The 19,019-nt window shown below is 45.4% G+C and overlaps 1 protein-coding gene across 5 annotated transcripts in view; it reads left to right on the forward strand.

Moving 5' to 3' along the window:
* SLIT3 (slit guidance ligand 3) overlaps positions 1-19,019 on the forward strand; it is a 964,832-nt gene that overhangs the window by 765,014 nt on the left and 180,799 nt on the right. For all 5 annotated transcript variants that reach the window (XM_019487139.2, XM_019487141.2, XM_019487140.2 and 2 more), the window contains 2 exons: positions 8,974-9,137; positions 10,758-10,890. In XM_019487139.2, the coding sequence (XP_019342684.1) occupies positions 8,974-9,137; positions 10,758-10,890 (297 nt within the window). The remainder of the gene's footprint in view (positions 1-8,973; positions 9,138-10,757; positions 10,891-19,019) is intronic.

A 19,019-nucleotide genomic window follows, 5' to 3' on the forward strand; every position in this document is an offset into this window, starting at 1 on the left:
GCCCTTTATATGTCCATGGTATGTCCACATGTTGAATACTATGCCCAGTTCTGGCCCCCAAACCTCAAAAAGGAGATAGAAGAACCAAGGAACGTACAGAGAAGAGCAACAAGACTGGTCAGTATATACAGAGGCTTTCATATGAGGAGAGACTAAAAAGGTTAGGCCTAATCAATTTAGGAATGAGAAGTTTGAAGAGGGACATGATAAGGGTTTACAAAATACTAAATGGTGAAGAAAAAAATAAATAGGGACTTACTATTTACTCACACTCACACTACAAGAACTAGGGGTCATAAAATGAAACTAGTAGGTGGTAAGTTTAAAAGTAACAAAAGGAAGCTATTTTGCACACAACTTGTAATTAAAGTATGGAATTCATTGCCACCAGTTGTTGTGGAAGCTGACAGTTTAGCCAGATTCAAAAAGGGATTGGACAAATTCTTGGAGGAAAGCCGCATCAGTAGCTCTTGAGCATGGGAGTTCGGGGCATGGCCTCTGAATCAGAACTTTCTAGACCTAAAATGCTGGAGGCTACTCATGGCAGAGGAGCTGTGAAAAACACCCTGGTCACTCTCCATTTCAGCATCCACTTTCTGCCATTGTGCGATGCAGGGTACTGCTCAAGATGGGCCTATGGTCTGACCCAGTAAATGGCTCTTCTCATGTTCTTACATTCTAATGTTGCATATTTGAATAACATCAATTTGAACACAGAACCAGCTTTTAACATTGCCAACTCTATTCATCCAAGGTTTTTGGTTTAGACCCATCTCAGATTTACAATAATTGAGAAGAAACTGGAGCCAGTTTTTCAGTTCATGAAATGACATAAATGAAATGCTGCCTGTGCTGTTTCTTTCTTTGATTAAAAAGGAGACATTGGTTTCAAGTCCCAGGGACTTGGTGCCAAGCTGGTTTAGAGCAGTGTTCCTTTTTTAACAAGAACATTAAATAAAATGCAGAATTGCTTAAATTACTGGATTTGTTTGTGAGGGGGCTTGTGTTCATGTTTCATATTAGACAGAACATTAAATTTGCAGTAAAATTAATTCCCATGCAGAGGAACAGTGCAAGCCCTCAAAAACCTGAAGTTAAGAGAAGACCTGAAGTGGATTTTTTATATATATATATTTCTGATTAGAAATGAATGTTGTCCTTGGTGCTTAATTGGGTAACGCTGATCAGGTAATGCCCAAGTTTGGCTAGCAGCTGTGAAATCCCTAAGATGTCTAAGAGGGGATCACCTTATCCAGAATTTCATAGAGTGTGTCCCTGTAAAGATCTGTTTAGAGTTTCATTAACTTCAGCATGCTGCAGAGAAGAGCAAGAGGCCCCTGAGCCTGGACAGACTAGCAGTATCTAGGCCTCAGAACACAAGACACTTCCCTGGTCCTTAACACCCTTTTGGGACACCTCGCTCCATCCTTGTAAACCCTGCAAAATACGCAGAGAAACTTAACATCTTCCTCCACCCTTAATTTCTCTTTTTGGATACAGCTAATTTATTCCTACAGGCTAAGGAGTTTATGCTACCCTCCCACCCAGTGCAAAGGCTTGTGGCTATAAGAGCTTTCATCTTTCTACCCATAGCCATTCCAGATGTAGGTCTGTTTTGAAAAGCATCCTTTTTGAAAAGAAATCCTTCTTTGATTTAAATATATATTTATTTATTCTCCATTTGGCCCACATTGGCTTGGCCATTTTTATCAGATCTCTTCCCTTTCAGAAAACACAAAAAAATTAAATAAATGTCACGTTTAGGTAGGGGTCAGGTATGGCACATTTTATTCTCAAAGCTTCAACCGAGAAGAGGGACGTAGCGTAGACTGTTATACAATCTTAGCTAAAACAGTCCCTGCTAAGAGTTGGACTGTACATTAAATGTTGCAGGTAGACTCTCTGGGCTGGAGCAGAGTACCAAAGAAATAAGGTGAGTTGGATGATAGGGGCATTGGCAATGCGTAAGGGGTGCACACAGGTGCCCATGCACCCCCTGACAGTGGTCATGCACCCCCTGGAAACATCGGAAATGCTGGCTCAGCGATCAGCTCCTGTGGGACCCCCTTGGTTGGCGATCAGCCACTGGGAACCCGCTCCCCCTGTCAGCTATCCGGTGTCCCCCCCAGACTCAGGAGGCACCAGTTGACCATGGATAGGGGTGCCTGAGAAACTGAATTGAATGTAAATATAAAAGCAGCTGCTAAATTTCAACAGTACACATGAACAGACGCAGAGATGCCATAAGGCCCTGTGCATGCCACTTGCATTAGAAATACACAACACAACACAATTAGTTGCATTAAAGATGTTAGGCCTGTCTGCATAGCAAGTGTGCTACTCCAGGTGATTGAGGATTTTCTACCACATAACAATACGCAAGAGATTTTTGCTGTGTTTTCAGTGGATTACAGTACAGTTTGAAAATTTGCAATTTGTAATCTGAAGGTATAGGTATATTTTCCCCCTCTTTTATTAATGAATTAGAGCCCAAATGTGTACAGCTTTAGTAAACCTGGTCAGCAAGGCTGTCTCAACAAAGAGAAATTGTATTTAATTTGTTTGGACATGATACTGGGATTAGGAGTCTTGAATTCTTCACAGATCTTCTACTGCACTGAGGGTCAACAGTTTTTGGTAGGTGTGTCAGAAGTTAACCTGGAACTCTCCCCGAGTGCCACTCAGATCTTCATCTCTGCCTAATCTGCTGTTCTGTTTTCTGCTCCCTGCCTAATCTTTTGCTCTACTTTCTGCTTCTTCCCTTATCTGCTGCTGTGCTGCCTGTCCCTAATCTGCTGCATGCTGCACATGGAGGTTGCTCATGCCACTTGTGGTACCCATGCCTCAAGTTGGTCACCCTGTGCTATTGAATCTCTGTAAATCCAGACAATTGCAGTAACTCTTCTCTGGCACAGGTTCTCTCTCCATAAAATGAATGTAACTGCTGACCAGACAGGACAATTTTGTGGATTAAACTCTTAGAGATGGCCTGCATAAAGATGCTCTAGATGTTTGAAATTGTCTTTAAGTTCTTTGCAGCTATTTTTCCAGGAGGTTGATTGTACATACACACATAGAAGTGATAATTTTCGCCCAATCTGGCCACAGAAAGCTGTTTATAGCTGTGACCAAACAAGTATATGGCTGCAAATAGCTTAAAAAATGGCCAATCGAATGAAAATTTGACCCCTCATTGCATGAGGTATCAGGTAATGATGTTTCAAAATGTAGCGTCTTCTGTAACTCATGGCTGCAGAGCTCCTAGCCTGTCACTGTTTTCAGAATGAGAGCAGAGGGAGTTCAGTTTGGGGTTTTTTCAACCCCCCTTGAGGGTGGGGCAGATGTATTGGAGCCCCCCCGCCAAGGTGGGGGAGGGGGCTCCAATTCACCCACCCCTCCCTTCAGCACCAGCTGGGGAGCCCCAAGCATGAGCTCCCTCTGCTCCTTCCACCTCCCATTGGCAGAGAGCCTGGCCATTGCTATGGGAACCTGGCTGCAGGCTCCCAGCCAGCGGCTAGATTCCCCTCCCCCTGGAACCACCAGTGAACTTCTGCTTGGTCTGGGGTAACCTTGCAACTCAAAACACTTTGCAGAAATCATTCTGAGTTACAGCTGGAAGCTGCACTTCTGTCTATTCACAGTTGTTCTCTGCTTTGTTCTGAGGATTCATATCATACAACTTTATCTCTGAACATGACTCAGACTTTTCACTGGCAGTGGAGTAAATGGCCTTTGCGCACTGGATGCATTCATTTTGGAAATGTAAACACTTGGCTCACGGCAACATTTTTTGTGCCAAAGAAGGTATATTTGCAGAATATGTGAGATATTTTTTATAAGTTCCTATAATGGATGAAACAAAATAGAAAACATTTTAAGAAAGTTACAAATACATTGATGCTTCCAATGTCTTCATCTGCTTTCATCTGAGTGAAGATGTGTGGTGATGATGACATTTTTTTAAAATCTAAAAGCCGCTTCCTGTCTTTTATATTTTGAGTGTTGTATATTGGCAACATGGTTCACATTTCCAGTGGGTCATAGTAGGGATAGAAAAATTCCCAAATTTTATTTAACTTGTTATGATGAGTTTCCTATTCTTCCCTTCCCCCTACCTCCCATTATTTTTTTTGCTTTAAATTTAACTTTTAACAGTTAGTTCTAGGCCAACTTGTAATTACAAGTCCATTGCTCTAGGCTATTGCAAACAATAGTGTACTAAAAATATTAGCGGATTTGCTGACTGTGACTGTAAAGCATTTTGTAGGTATGTAGTGTTGGCTGAAAGCAAAATAGCATGGACTCTGATATGATTTTATTTTCCTTGTTGCCACAGTTTCATTATACCAGTTTTATGCACTGCCAGTAGCTAGCATTCTAAAAGATCTTATAGGGCAAGTCCACACATGCAGGCACGTGTGCTTGCATCAGCTCAAATAGGAGCGGCAAAAATTTGTGCCAGGGATTTTTGCCTCAGCACACATGCCTGGACATAGACTTTGGTGTGGAGCAAGTTGTGCCACTTGGGGCAAAATGACCCTGTCCAACTTCTCCCAGATCTGCAGCCAGGGGGAGCTAGGGCCTGGGGCCAGCACCTGTGCTGGCCCCAGCATTATAAAAACCTGCCCTGGCAAGCAGCTCAGAGCTACTTGCTCTCAGGAGCTTCTGGGGCCACCTAGTCCAGGAGGTGAAATCTGCCTTGCCTCCTGACATCCTTGCCTTTGCCAACCAGGTCCTGAGTGATGGCAGTTCCCCCCCCCCCCAAATCCTTCAGCCTGCCAGAGTTTGTTGTAGGACCAACACCTGGCCTGGCCTTGCAGCACTTCCCACTCTACTACCTGACCTGGGTAGAGGACACCAAACTGGTCCACTTCTCTACCATCCATCGCTGCTATCTCTACACATTTGTGCACCACACAATCCACTGTGCCACCCTCGTGTCCCTCCCAGACACCAAGTGGAGGGACCTGCTCAGCAAGGACATAGCTGGGGCACCCCAGTGGCTGAATCTGTACTCCACCCTCATCCCACAAGCCATTGTGGACCTCAGCTGGTGGCTCGTCCATGGAGCCATTGCCACGGGCATGTATGTGGCAAGCTTTATCGACACCCCAATCTCCTGCCCCTTTTGCAGGCAGAGGGAGACCCTGGCACACATGACACTTGAGTGCACCAGGCTGCAGCCTCTCCACCTACTTGTAACATTCAAATACCATGGGCCCTAAGGCCCACCTGGCTAACTAGTAGCCTCTATTTTATGGGGGCTAATGGGTGAGTGCTACAACAAAATTATTGGGACAACAAAGGCAAAAAACAGGACAGCCAGCTGGACTGCTGAAGCAACCCTAACCTAGAGTTCCTTGCACCCTCTACTCACTGCAGCAGTCTGGCAGTAGGGGCTGCTGCCTGGGTATGACCTGCTGCCATCTGCGACAGCATGTGGCCCCAAGGTTACATGCCTGACAGACCCAAATGGGGACTGCATAGCCACAATAGAGGCACCTCTGGGTCAACTGCCAGTGGGCTGTGGCTGCACAGTTGGTCTTCGTGCAGCACTATTGCCATGTGTGCCTGTAACGGGGGGCCTACTTGGGCCGATCTCCGTGGCCCGCCCACCTGTTCTTGGGCCAACCACCCGCCTTCTCGCCCACCATGCCTTGATGTTAATTGATTGATTAATTGATGTCAGTTAAGCAGGAGGCTACTCATTTTTGTTGCCCCGATGCCAGGGGGCACTCTCTGCAGCTCCTTTCCGCCCCTATACCACAGCCCAAGCCTCGCAGATGGCATCTTGATGTTCACATAATCACCGGCCCCCACACTGGGCCCCAGAATCCTCCTAACAGGACCCCTCCATGATCCCTCCACTCAGGCAGCCTCTCTGCCTTCATTCAGGCTACCTAGCCCCCCTGAAACTATTTTCCCCTCTCGGGTATGGTCCCCCCAGGACCTTTGGCTACCAGCCCTGGCCCACCTCCAGGCCAGTTGGGACCCCAGGCACCCGGCTCTTGGGCGTCCCTCACGGTGGGCCCCTGGCCCTTTTGACCATCCTGGTCCTGGCCCCAGCATGGGGCCAGTCGAGGGTACTCTCTCGTTCAGGTCGGGTCTCTAGCCCCTTACTCTCCCCCAGGGTCTGCCCTCCGGGCCTTTCACACAAATGGGGTTATCCACCCGGTGGGGGGGGTAGGGGTTAAGGCGCCCCAACCCGCCTTTCACCGGGGTGGTAACTGGCCTGGCATTTCCTGGGACTCCTGTGCCACTGAGAGCCCCACCAGGCCACCCACTCCCAGCAGGGTGCAGTTTTAGATCATGCCCAGGACCAGGAGCCTCCTTACCATCCCCTACGGCTCCTCCCTTACCTCCAGATGATCTCAGCAGCCCTCCAGCCAGGCAATGTTGTTGCCTGGCCTCCAACAGCCAAACTGCCCTGTTTATATAGACAGCCCCTGACTCCGAAATGGCTGCCCTCATCAGGCACCTGGTGGCTGCCAGCTCCAGGCCTTTAAAGTGGCAGGCACACACAGTACCCTGCCACAGTGCCCCTGCCCTGCCACCTGGCAGCTATCACCTGGAAGATGTTCTCAGTGTGGTGGCCTGCTTTGAACTGTCAAAGCATGTCCTCCTGGCTCCAAATGGCCAGGGGGTCATCCATCTCATTTGCTCTCTACCTAAGTCCTGTGTGCCAGCCCTGAGCAGGCTCCTCTGCCTGGGTCCTGCCACTTACCTCACTAGCAGAAGTCCTGGTGTTCCCTATTTAAAAACTGCAAATTCTCTGATAAAAAAAATCCCAAATTTACTCTTAAAACACTCCAAAATCCATGTTCTTCCACAATTAAAATAAAAGACCACTATATATAGAGAGAGGAAGAGAGAGAGAGGGAGATCAGTTGGGCAGTGTTTTATTGATATATTTACAATTTTAAAGCAATTTGGAAGCCTACCAGTGTCTCTATTATCATAATAAAATTAATTTTAAATATCTATATGGTTTGATGTTTGCTTTTGGTTTTCTTATCATAGAACAATTAGAGGTCTTCCTGACCCCTTCGCTAACTAGGATGTGGGACAGCTTCCCCTACATCCACAGCTCCTATCAGCAGATCTCATGCTGTCTGGCAGCTGGGCATGCGGGGTGTGTGATGGGAGGGATGTAGGGTTTGCAAGAGTGGTGTAGGAAGAGGTGTCGGGGGATGTGGTGGGGAGGGTGTAGGTGGGTGTGGAGGAGTGTGGGGTTTTTAGGGGGGGTGGGGATGTGGAGATGGTGTTGGGTGTGTGGGTAGGTGTGGGGGTGATGTGTGGGTGGGTGTGGGAGAATGTGCAGGAGTATGTGTGTGTGAGTGAGTGTGGGAGGGATGTGGGGTTTGATGCGGGGCCGCCACACGCCTGCCTCTCCACCCCCTGCAGTGCACAGCCCCCGGCACTGGGCCTGCCCGGGCTGGCGGCAACGCTGCTGAATTCGTGGTCTGTGAGAGGAACAGGTCTGGCCCGACCTGACTCAGCCTGCTGGTGCACTTTTGGACAGGTCCAGGACCTGTGGTTCCTGTCCAAAGGCATGCGCTAGCTGGGCAGGCTGAGCCCATTCTCCATGAGGGTCAGGCGGCCTGCTTGTAGGCACACCCACAAGGCCATGCATCACTGCCTGACCCTCATGGAGAATGGGCCTGGTCTGACCTGCCGAGCTAGCACATGCCTTTGGACAGGAGCCGTGGGTCCTGGAGTTGTGCCTCCTGGTCCTGTACAAAGGCGCACTAGCAGGCCAGACCCATTCTCCCCACACAGATCAGATTTTCACGTATCACATTTTGAGCCTGCACTGCAAATAGGCAGTGCATGGTTGTCTGGATGCACCCATAACAGTTAAAACTATGGTGCATCTTTTTTTACTATGACTCTAGGGTTTTAAATCATGGACCAAATAAAAATCTTCCAAAATCTCTGTATCTAGCTAAACCTCCATATGTTCCACACAAAGAACAGCAGGGGCTTTAACACCAATAAAGTAGCAGGAATTGTATCCTGCTCTATGGAGGAATTGATTGATTTTTTTTTACTCTACCAGAGACAAAAAGATTCTCAGATGTAGTCATTTACAACTTATTCTGGTTCACACGGGAACTTTAAGGATTCCCCCACCTTCATTTTGGATCCTATATATGCTGTGGGTTTTGATAGTAGTAAATGTGTTCATTCTACTTCTGTGAGGCAGCCTCTTTTAAGGTAGGAGTCAGTGTTTTTTCTGAGGTTCATAGATCAGATGATCTTTCCTTAGCATATTTTCTTAATCTGCTCTTCACTCTAAAACATCACAAACAAATTATACAAAGAAATTTCATCTAATTCATTATGTATGGGCTCAAGTCCTCTTTTATTTCAAGATTCTCAACTCCAAATCTATTTAACCTAGAAATAAGCATTTTAAAAAGAATACTGCCTTAAACTTGGGTCTTCTCATCCAAAGCATTTGAATATTACTTAAGAAATATTAATGAAGAAGTTTCTGTCTAACCTGTGACACAGCTATATTAAAAAAGGGGGCGGGGGATAGGGAGGGGTCTCTTACCGCCACTTCTCTTGAAGCTTTCCTTGACAGCCTGGTTACTGATAGTTTGACTGGATGGGGATTTCTTTCTAAATACAGCTAGCACAAAGTGGTGTCTCTCCCAGACACACCAGTGCAGATGCACTTATACCCCCCTAAACATTCTTATTCCCCTAAAGCAAACAGATAGGGTGTACTGTAGAGCACATTGGTACCAAAGTAATTGCATCTACAGATGAAAAATGACCCAGGATAAGTACCTGATACAAAGTCTGTATGTGGAACTGTCCTACATCTGTATCTATAGCGGGTTGAGCTCTCACTGAGAACTTGAACAGAAGCCTGGAGCCCTTAATCCAGGGACCTTTCTTTAGTCATTGAATTTCTGTAGTTGTTCACCATGTTCTAAACATTTTTTCTTAATTCCCTTTCAGTAATTTGCTGTCTAACCCTTTTAACTGTAACTGCCACCTGGCATGGCTAGGAAAATGGCTGATGAGGAAGAGAGTTGTCAGTGGAAATCCCCGTTGCCAGAAGCCTTTTTTCTTAAAAGATATTCCAATTCAAGATGTGGATGCCAAGGACTTCACCTGTGACAGTAAGAAAATCAGATGGGTTTGGTATTGAACTTGTACACTAGCATCTTTCCTAGGGTTCTCTATCTCTTCTACTCTGTTTGAATAAAAATAGCTGAAGTAAAATGGTTCACAAAAGAGAGACAATATCTCTTAGATGTTGTCCCATACCAAAAAATTAATTTTATCTCTGTTGGTATATTAGCTGGGCACCCCTTCCCTCCAAGCATGGAGATATGCATCTGCAGACCTACAGTGAGATGCAGCACTCATCCCAAAGATCTTACAGTCAGGACATAAATAATGAATGGGTATCATATATAGATTTAGAAGGTTGCTTGTTTGTTTGCAAAATCAGTGTGTCATTTAACATAAGATACACAAATTAGTTTAATAAACACGAGGGAGTGGGTGGCAGAGGCCATGAGTTATGGTAAAAGATCACATGGTTACTTAATTGAGTTATGTGCATATCTTGATTGCACTGTCTCATAATAATAGGATTTTTTTCCCTTTCCTATTTCCCCCCCTCCATCATTCTCAATACAGATTAGCACTTCTTAGAAATAAGAATATTCATGAATTCATGAATAAAAATTGCTTGGATAATTTCACAGCTTTCTAGCAGGAGAGTCAGTCTTGTTTATACTTAAAGGTCCCATCATACATCTGGCAGATCTTTAAGGGCAGGAGAAAAAAAGCATCTGTGCTTCAGTTAGCCCCTGTGCTAGCAGATATTCAAAAGAAATATGGCCACACATTTTGAAACTGTACCACTTTATTTCAGTGATTAGGACATTCATTGTACTTACATTCATAAACATTTATATTTTTTGTATCGTTTACATCTAAAATATGTACCCTACACATTTCTTCCATATGCATCTCAATACTACAGCTTGCATTTTTCTTTTGTTTTGTGAAGACTGTTGTTTTTGAGTAAAATCCAGAGTTGAACATTCTTCACTTCAAAGACTTGGTTTCTTCCATGAAAACCCTGTTGTTCTTCACTTACGAGATTTAATCTGTTGTTTATGGAAGTTTCGAATCCAGTTTAGGAACGTTAGATATTTTATGTATGCACAGATGGATCACCATCTAGTCTGTGTATGTTGCTCAGTTTGTTTTTTTTGCCTGGTTATCCTTGTCAAAAACAACAAGGCTTTTCAATTAAAATGATAAATGAAGTGTTATGCTGACATTAAAAGTCACACACTTAACTAAAAGTTGTATTTAAAAAAGAAGATTATTTATAAAACTTGAAGTAGGTGATGATTGTCTTATGTCAAGATAAGCTTGAGGGTAACATTCTGTTAAACTTCTCTGTTTCAGCTAACACAGCAGGGAGTGAGAGAGTCTGTCTAGTTGAAACTAATTTGTGGTTTTCTTTTGGCTAAAATTACTTCCTTTAAAACAAATTGCCACAGAATTTTACAAGACATTTTTGCACCCTGAGTCTAGTGTTCGACTTATTGTCACTAAACCCTGGATGGGGTCAGAGAGAGATTAAATATTAGGGACCAGTTTAAAACCCAGTAATGGCTGTCATAGATTTATGGTTGTCACTGTTTTGTGCTAGATTTCTTTCTCAAGTGTTAGAAGTCCTCTCATATTTCTTTCTCTCTCTCTCTCTCTTTCTCTAGATAATGATGAAAGCAGCTGTCTCCTTTCTCCTCCTTGTCCTGCCCAGTGTACCTGCATGGATTCAGTAGTACGCTGCAGCAATAAAGGTCTGAGGATCCTGCCCAAAGGCATCCCCAAGGATGTGACTGAACTGTAAGTTATATTTTATGTAGCTCTCTCACAAGAACTAAGGTATACGAGTTCATGAAGTTATACAGAAGAAGGTAGCTGCCAGGCATATTTTGGACCATGGGCATTTTGCTACTGACTTCTATGAATGAAGGGGTAGTCCTTGTACTTTGATACTTTCATGTATTTCAATTTTTGTTCACTTTTTCTTATGCCCCATTAAGCTGAAACTTTATATAACACTTCGCATAAGGAAGACAGGCCATTTAAAGTTGTACACCAGCCCATATAGGTGTTTCCTTTCATTCTATATGTGGAGGAAAAATGAATAAATCAATACTGAATTCTGTAGTACATTTCCAGCAGCCTGAGTTAACAATGGGCAGTTTGAAAAAATGATGAAAAATGTATTCCCTACATACACATCTGTGGGGTAATTATCTCGCCACATGACATTTTTCAAAAGAAACAGCAGTGAAAACAAACAGTGGATTCTTTTCTCCAAAGCACATGAAATGACTAAAATAACAGATAATTAGATTAAATTGTAAAGTAAACTTGCATGAGTTGAGGGTAGCCTTTCTATCTTTTTTTCATTTCCTATGAATTTATATTGGTTTTTCATTCTTTACATTGAAAGAAAACAATATTGGAGGAACCAAATAGATTAAACAGTTTGGTAGTAGGAATATAGAGCTTTTCACCGCAAGGCCACTGAGCCTGGGTGAGAAGTTACTGTCCCCATATGATGACTGTTTATATATGAATAAAGTTGGGCACCAACTGATGACAGCATAAGTAACTTGGTGGTCTAAATTTATTTCTCATGAATAGGCCAGTGCATCTGATTGACACTACTTAGATTTATCATTGGTAGTCAGAAAGGAAGAAACGAATGCAGTATGAACACTTTCACTCTTAAAAGTTCTAATAGTTCTCAGAAAGAAATTGTGCTGTGCTGATGCACATGTTGTACCTGTTGTGTGGAGTCCTTATTCTATAACACTAGGTGGCATTTTTAATAGGCATCTTGTGTGTAAGTGTGTTTATACGAGACGTTTACTGTGCAGTTGACTAATTAGCTGCACTGTAAATGTCTCAGCACCTACATGTCTGCCCCTGTTAGGCTGAAGTAAACTAATTTACTCATCAGCAGCATAGTATTTATAAGTACTATCCTGCTGCAGAGATTTTTACCCCCCAGATCCTCCGCTAGCCAGGGCTGCTCTGACCTGGCTCAACATGTTGCACACAAATAAACTCCAGAGTTTATTGCTCCTGGGCGCATGTTCAAATAGTGTACCCAGGAGCAATACACTTCAGAGTTTATTCATGCACAGTAATAGCTTGTATAGGCACATCCTGTATGTGGTAACACATATTAAAGGAGATTGTGGGTCCTCTGCATAAATACATACAATATCAAGAAACTACTTATCGACTAAAATGCTCACAGTCACTGTTTACTTGCTGAAGCTCACAGTGAATGAAAAGAAGCCTACTTTGGAAGGTGATTTAAGTGTTTTGTGGAATTTCATGTTTATCATGTCTGAATTATTCCAGATCAGATTTGTCCATCATGAGTAATATGGTTTGAGCTGAAAGTCAGATTAATTCCTATTCTTCTCATTTCATCACCAGGGATCCAGATTTTCCATTTGCCATGGAAACACACAGATTTTCTCCTTTAAAGGAGAGCAACCTGGGAAACCACAGGTTTCCATTTGCAGACTAGCTGAGTTCCAGGCTGCAAGAGGCTGGGGCGTGTGGGATGCAAGGGGCAGGGGGAGCCACGTGTATGTATGCATGCACACATGCACATGACAGCCAGGCAGTGTGGTGGAGAATAGCTCCTGCAGCTCCCTCCAAGTAAGTCTGTGGGGGCAGGGAGAGGGAGGCTATGGAAGCACAGGCCATGTAGTGTGATGGGGGGGGATAGGATCACATGTGATGCAGTGTGGTTGAGGGTATGTGCCCCCCTCCCAGATTTGTGCACCCACAGTAGGGTGCGGGGCTGTAGCTGGGCCAAACCTGCACAGGGCAGGAGCCACCTCCATGGCCCAGCAACCAACACCCAGTGTGGGAGGGAGCACCTTACTGCCTTGGCTGCCAAGGTAAGTCCTCCCCCTCCCCCCCCCCCCCACCTGGTAGCAGCAGCGTACACAACTCTGTGCCACTGCTGCTGCCACAGCTGCACCTCACCTTGGCAGCTCAGTGCCCCCTCCCATGCTGGGTCCCACCCACTGAGCCATAGAGATGGCTTCTACATGGAGCTGGTTCAACCTGGCTGCAGCCCCACTGCGGGTGCAGAAATCTGGGAGTCACATGTCGTTCCCCCCCTCCCTCCCCCCAGTGCATCACCTATGTCCCTCTGCTCCCCTACATGTCACCTGTGCCCACACCAGCCATTCCCTATGTACCCACCCTGTTCCTCACATACTGTGGGGGCTGAGGCCTAGAGGCAGCAGATATGGACTGAGGGGCACCATCAGTGCTGGGGGGGCTATGGATTGGGAGTGAGGGGTGCTGGCAGGGCCAAGGGACTGTGGGTTGGGAGTGAGGGGCAATGGCATGGGCAGGGACACTGCATCAGCATATAGCGGCTACTAAGCACCATATAGCAGCAGGAGGGACAGCTGCAACTGGACCCACATCCTGGTGAGCTCTGGGGGAGCTCTGATTTTTCCATGATAAAAAAACACAGTTAAATGCCAATATATATAGGTATTTAGAAGAATAAGGAAGAGCACACAGCAATTGCTGAAACTTCCTCAGCCTGACAAAGGGTTTTTGAACCCAAAAACTTGCTTAAATTTTTTTTTCCAACTACTTAAGTTGTTCTAATAAAAGATATCAGATTCACCCAAAGAACCTTGTCTGCCTAGGTATTTAGAATGTATTTTATTGTAATGATTGAGGCACTGGTAGGCTTCCAAATTGCTTCAAAATTGTAAATATATCAATACAATATCATGTTCAACTGATAGCTATATATATATATATAGCTAGATATAGTTATCTATATATCTATATCTATCTATATATATATAGTGGTGTTTCATTTTAATCATAGAAAAACATGGATTTGGGGGTGTTTCATCAGAGAATTTGGGATTTTTAAACAAAGAAAACCAGGATCCCTGGTCATCACCAGTGATAAAGATTCAGCAGGCCAGAGACTGCCCTCCTTATGCCTGTGTCCCATCACTACTTTCACACATGCTTTGTAGACAGAAGGAAATCACAGGTACCACATTTAGTTCCATATAGCTCGAACACTAGGAAGTTTTTAAGTTCAGTGCTGTTATAGTAAGTGTAAGTGTGTGGTTTATACAATTACTGGTGACATTAATTTCATTCCTATTTTGATAGTAATCATAGAATAGAAGGCCTGGAAGGGACCTGTAAGATCATCAAGTCCGGTCCCCTGCCATGGACAGGAGGCAATTGGGCTCTAACAAGCTCAGTGAGTTGTTTTTCCAGTCTCCTCTTAAACACCTCCAGGGATGGTGACGGCACTACCTCTGCTGGAAGTATGTTCCAGATTCTAGATACCCTTACAGAAAATAAGTTTTTCCTTATGTCTAGCCTAAATTTTTCCTCAACTAACTTATGCCCATTGGTCCTCATCCTCCCAAGAGGTACTTTTGTGTACAGTGCTCACCTAGATCTTGGTGTTCACTCCTGATATACTCGTAGGTGGCTATCAAGTCACCTCATAGTCTTCTCTTATTCAGACTGAACAAACCCAGTTCCCGGAGTCTCTCCTCATAAAGCCTATCCTCCAGGCCCCTAATCATACAGGTGGCCCTTCTCTGTACCCTTTCGATCTTATCCACATCCTTCTTGAAGTGCAGTGCCCAGAGCTGGACACAATACTTCAGCTGTGGCCTCACTAATGCCGAATAGAGTGGAAGTAGCACATCTCTGGATCTATTCGCAATATATCAGCTGATGCATGCCAGAGTTCTATTTGCCCTGCTAGCGACTTCATCGCACAGTTGGCTTATACTCATCCTCTGATCTATTGTCACCCCAGGTCCCTTTCAGATGTAGTGTCAGCCAGTGGATCACTACACATCATACAGTTATGATGAAGATTCTTCCTACCCAGATGAAGGACCCAGCACTTGTCCCTTTTGAACCTCATCTGATTGCGTTCAGCCCATAGGACCAGTCCAGATCATCCTGGATCTTTACCTTATCCTCTGATGTGCCCACATTTCCCCACAGCTTGGTGTCATCCACAGATTTAATCATCATGCTTTCCACCCCCTCATCCAAGTCATTGATGAAGATGTTAAAGAGCATGGGCCCAAGCACTGATCCCTGGGGGACACCACTGGAGACAGCCCTCTAGGATGAGGCCACCCCATCAATTACAACTCTCTGGGACCGGCCGCTGAGCCAACCCACCTCACTGTAGAGTGGTCTAGGCCAGTACCCTGCAACTTAATTGAGAGAATCAATTGAGAAACAATATCAAAAGCCTTGCTGAAATCTAGGTATATGATGTCAACCTCATGTCCCAAGTCCAGGTGGTTAGTTTCCTAGTCATAAAAACCTAGGTTGGTTAGGCATTATCTCCCTTCGACAAAGCTGTGCTGGTTGCTTCTTAATACCCCACCAGTTACTAGCTTGTAGTTGATGGCCTCTTTGAACATTTTTTCAAGACTTTTCTCAGGACCGAAGTCAGAGTGACTATAGTTTTCAGGGTTGTCCCTCTTCCCTTTTTTAAAGATGGGTACCAGGTTATCCTTCTTTCAGTCATTCAGGACCACTCCTCAATTCCACAACTCTTCGAACAGCCTCTCCAGAGGCCCCGCTATGAGATTGGCCAGTTCTTTGAGGACTCTTGGATGCAGGTCATCTGGCCCAGCAGACTTGAAACCATCCAAATGTTCTAAGAGTACCCTCACTTGTTCAGGACTGATTTCATGCAGACCGCTATTTTCCCCATATTCTCTGAGCCTCTAGGTAGGTAATGACTTCTTGTCTGATTTCAAGAATACTGATGTGAAATAAGTATTTAGGAGCTCTGCCTGTTCATGGGGATTCACTGTGGGCTGCCCCACTGTATTCAGTAGGGGTCCCACAGTGGAGCTTGATTTTTTTTCTTGCTCCCTATGTACCCATAGAAAGACTTTTTGTTGTCTTTTATTTCTGTTGCCAGCTTGATCTCCATGCATGCCTTGGCTTTTCTTGTCTCATATCTGCAGACCTTGGCTGTATGAGTATACTCCTCTCTGGATACCGAACCATTTTTCCATTGCATTTATGCTTCTTTTTGATTTTTCAGAAGTTCCCTAATGTCCCTGTTGACCCAAGCAGGTCTCTTGGCCCCTTTCCCTCTTTTTGACTGCGTGGGGATGGCCTCTCTTTGAGCAGTAGGAATTGCCTCCTTAAGGAAGCACCACTGTTCCTGAACTCCCAAATCATCCAGTTCTGGTTGTGAAAGGCCGTACTAACTAGACTCCTGAGTTTACCAAAGTCTGCCCTTCTGAAATCTAGGACTTCTGTTCTGTTGACAGGATTCCCAGCCTTTCGGTGGATGGTGAATCTAATCAGATCATGATCACAATCGTCCAAAGTACCTCCAATCTTTAGGTCACCTACCATGTCTTCCCCTTTGGTCAGCCCCAAGTCCAGAGTGGCTTTACCCCTAGTCAGTCCCTCCACAGCCTGTGTCAAGAACAGGGCATCTATAGCTGCTAAGAAGTTGGTTGACCTGCTGGAGCTGGCTGAATGGTCCCCCCAACAGATGTCAGGGTAGTTGAAGTCACCCATGACAATCAAGTCTTTAGTGCTGGCTGCCTCAGTCAGTTCCCTAGAGAATGCCTGGTTGTTCTCCTTTTCTTGGTAGGGAGGGCTATAGTAGACTCCCACCATCAGGTCCCTTTCCCCTGAGCCCCCTTATATCTTGACCCAGAGGGTCTGAAGGGACCTACCCATGCAATCAAACATGACCTGCAGGGAGGGGAACTGCTCTTTCACATAGAGGATCATCCCTTCTCCCTTCTTCCCAACCTAATCCTTCCTATAGAGCCTGTATCCCTCAGTATCCACTGTCCAACCATATGTATCATCCCACCAAGTCTCTATCAACCCAATGAGGTCAAATTCTTCATCTGCCAGAAGGCGTGCTAGTTCATCGTGTTTATTGCCCATGCTTCTGGCATTCCCATAAAGACACCTGAGTTCACCCCTAGTTGTGTCAGGTTTTCTGTCACTCTGCAAGTGTCTCAGGGTGTTGCTACTCATCTGGATATCCCCTACATGAATACCCTCCCCTGGGTCATCTTGACCAGAGGATTTATGCCCAGCAGTGGAATCTACTTTCAGTCTTCCAGACATGCCTAGTTTAAAGCCTTCCTCAGCAAATCAGTGGTTCTCATAGAGAAAAGCTTCTTCCCTCTGCTCATGAGGTGGATACCATCTTTTGCATGCAGACCAGTATCGTTGAATTGCATACCAAGGTCAAGGAATCCAAAACCAAAACAGTGACACCATCTCTGAAGCCTTTGGTTGACTTCTTTGATGCATTCCTCCCTCTGACAACCATGGCCTTTAACTTGGAGGATTGAGGAAAACACCACTTGTGCTCCTAGTTCCTTGAGCTCCTAATTCCTTGAGCTTCACCCCCATGGTCTTGTAGTCACTCATAATTCTCTCAGGGTTGTTTCTCACCGTTTCATTGGTGCCCATGTGGACAAGGAGCATGGGGTGGTGGTACATAGGGTGGATGAGCTTTGGGATCCTCACTGTTACATCTCAGATCCTGGCTCCTGGAAGGCAGCAAACCTCTTGAAGGGGTCTGGATGACAGATGGCACCTTCTGCTCCCCATAGCATGGCGTCTTCCACAACAAGCATCCTTCATTGTTTCTTTAGTGGAGGCGGCTGATCCTGTCCTGTCCTCAGTGAGGGGGAATGCAGATTCCTCATCCGTCAATGGCATTAGGGCTATATACCTGTTGTGCAGGGCTATTGGTGGAGCAGCTAACTCACATCGTGGCTTTGGGCCTGATGTGACCAAATTCCACTCTCTGTCAGTAGGGGCATCTTTCTGAAGTTCCCTCTTTTTCCTGGTCTCTGTGGCATTCTTCTCCAGGTGCAGGCCTGGCAGTAAGCAACAATGTCCTCCTTGTGTTCCCTGATGGCTCGCAGTCTGCTCACCTTCTCCTGGAGCCCCCTTACTTGGTCCTCCAGAGTCTCCACCAGTAAGCACATCCCACAAGTGGGAGTGCCTGTACCCTAGATCTCAGCATCCAGCAGACATGCCAAGCAGCCTCTGCAGCCTGGGGTCAGGGGCTCCGTCTGCATGGAGGCTGGGACCATGGGCTCTGTCTGGGTAAAGATGTCTGAGGTACCAGGTGCAGGTGGTCCATCCAGATCAGGAAGCCTAGGGGTACACCATATTGCAGGGTGGGCCCTGTTTGCCTGGCTCCTTAGGTGCTTGTTTGAGTAGGAAACTAGGTGGGTATGATTACCCCCATGTGGCCCCCTCCAGGAGCTGTTGCTGTGGCCTGGCAGACAGGCTTGAGAAGCTGCCTGCAGGGGGGTCCCCTAGCTTCCCAGCTTCTCAAGCAGCTGTAGGATTCCCTGGGTCCCTAGGTTGCTCCCTGGAAGGGGGGGGGGGGGGGATTGATCCCTTGTCCCCTTTACCTGAGATCCAGTATCAGAGGTCTGTCCCATGGCGTGGGGGACTTCTGCTGCCTGGCGGCAGCATAAAACATTATTACTGCAGTTCATTACTTCCTTGAGGTGTTTGGGCCGAATGAAGACAGAAGCCTGTGGTACATAGAATTGTATAGTTTGAGTTCAGGGGGATTCATGTAGTTATGTCCTGTGATTTGATCCACAAACCTCCTAGTTTGGCCAGATGTACTGAATCCAAAAACTCAAAGATGGAAGTCTACCCAACTGCACCTCGTCTTGCTTCCTTCAACCCTGGATTTTTTATGTTTTGGTAATAAACCCTGAATCCATCTCAGCTGTATCCAAATTCAGTCCTGAATTCACTCTGTTCTGCTTCCTTTCAACCAGCCAAAGCTGAACTTCCAGTTTGTCAGTAAACTGAAAATGAGGGAGAATTTTCTTGGCTACAGTTCTTAAAGCAAAGATTGACTCAGCTTTGTCATGTGTTGTTTCCAA

The sequence above is a fragment of the Alligator mississippiensis genome, chromosome 9 (assembly GCF_030867095.1).
Source record: "Alligator mississippiensis isolate rAllMis1 chromosome 9, rAllMis1, whole genome shotgun sequence".
Classification (NCBI taxonomy): domain Eukaryota; kingdom Metazoa; phylum Chordata; order Crocodylia; family Alligatoridae; genus Alligator; species Alligator mississippiensis.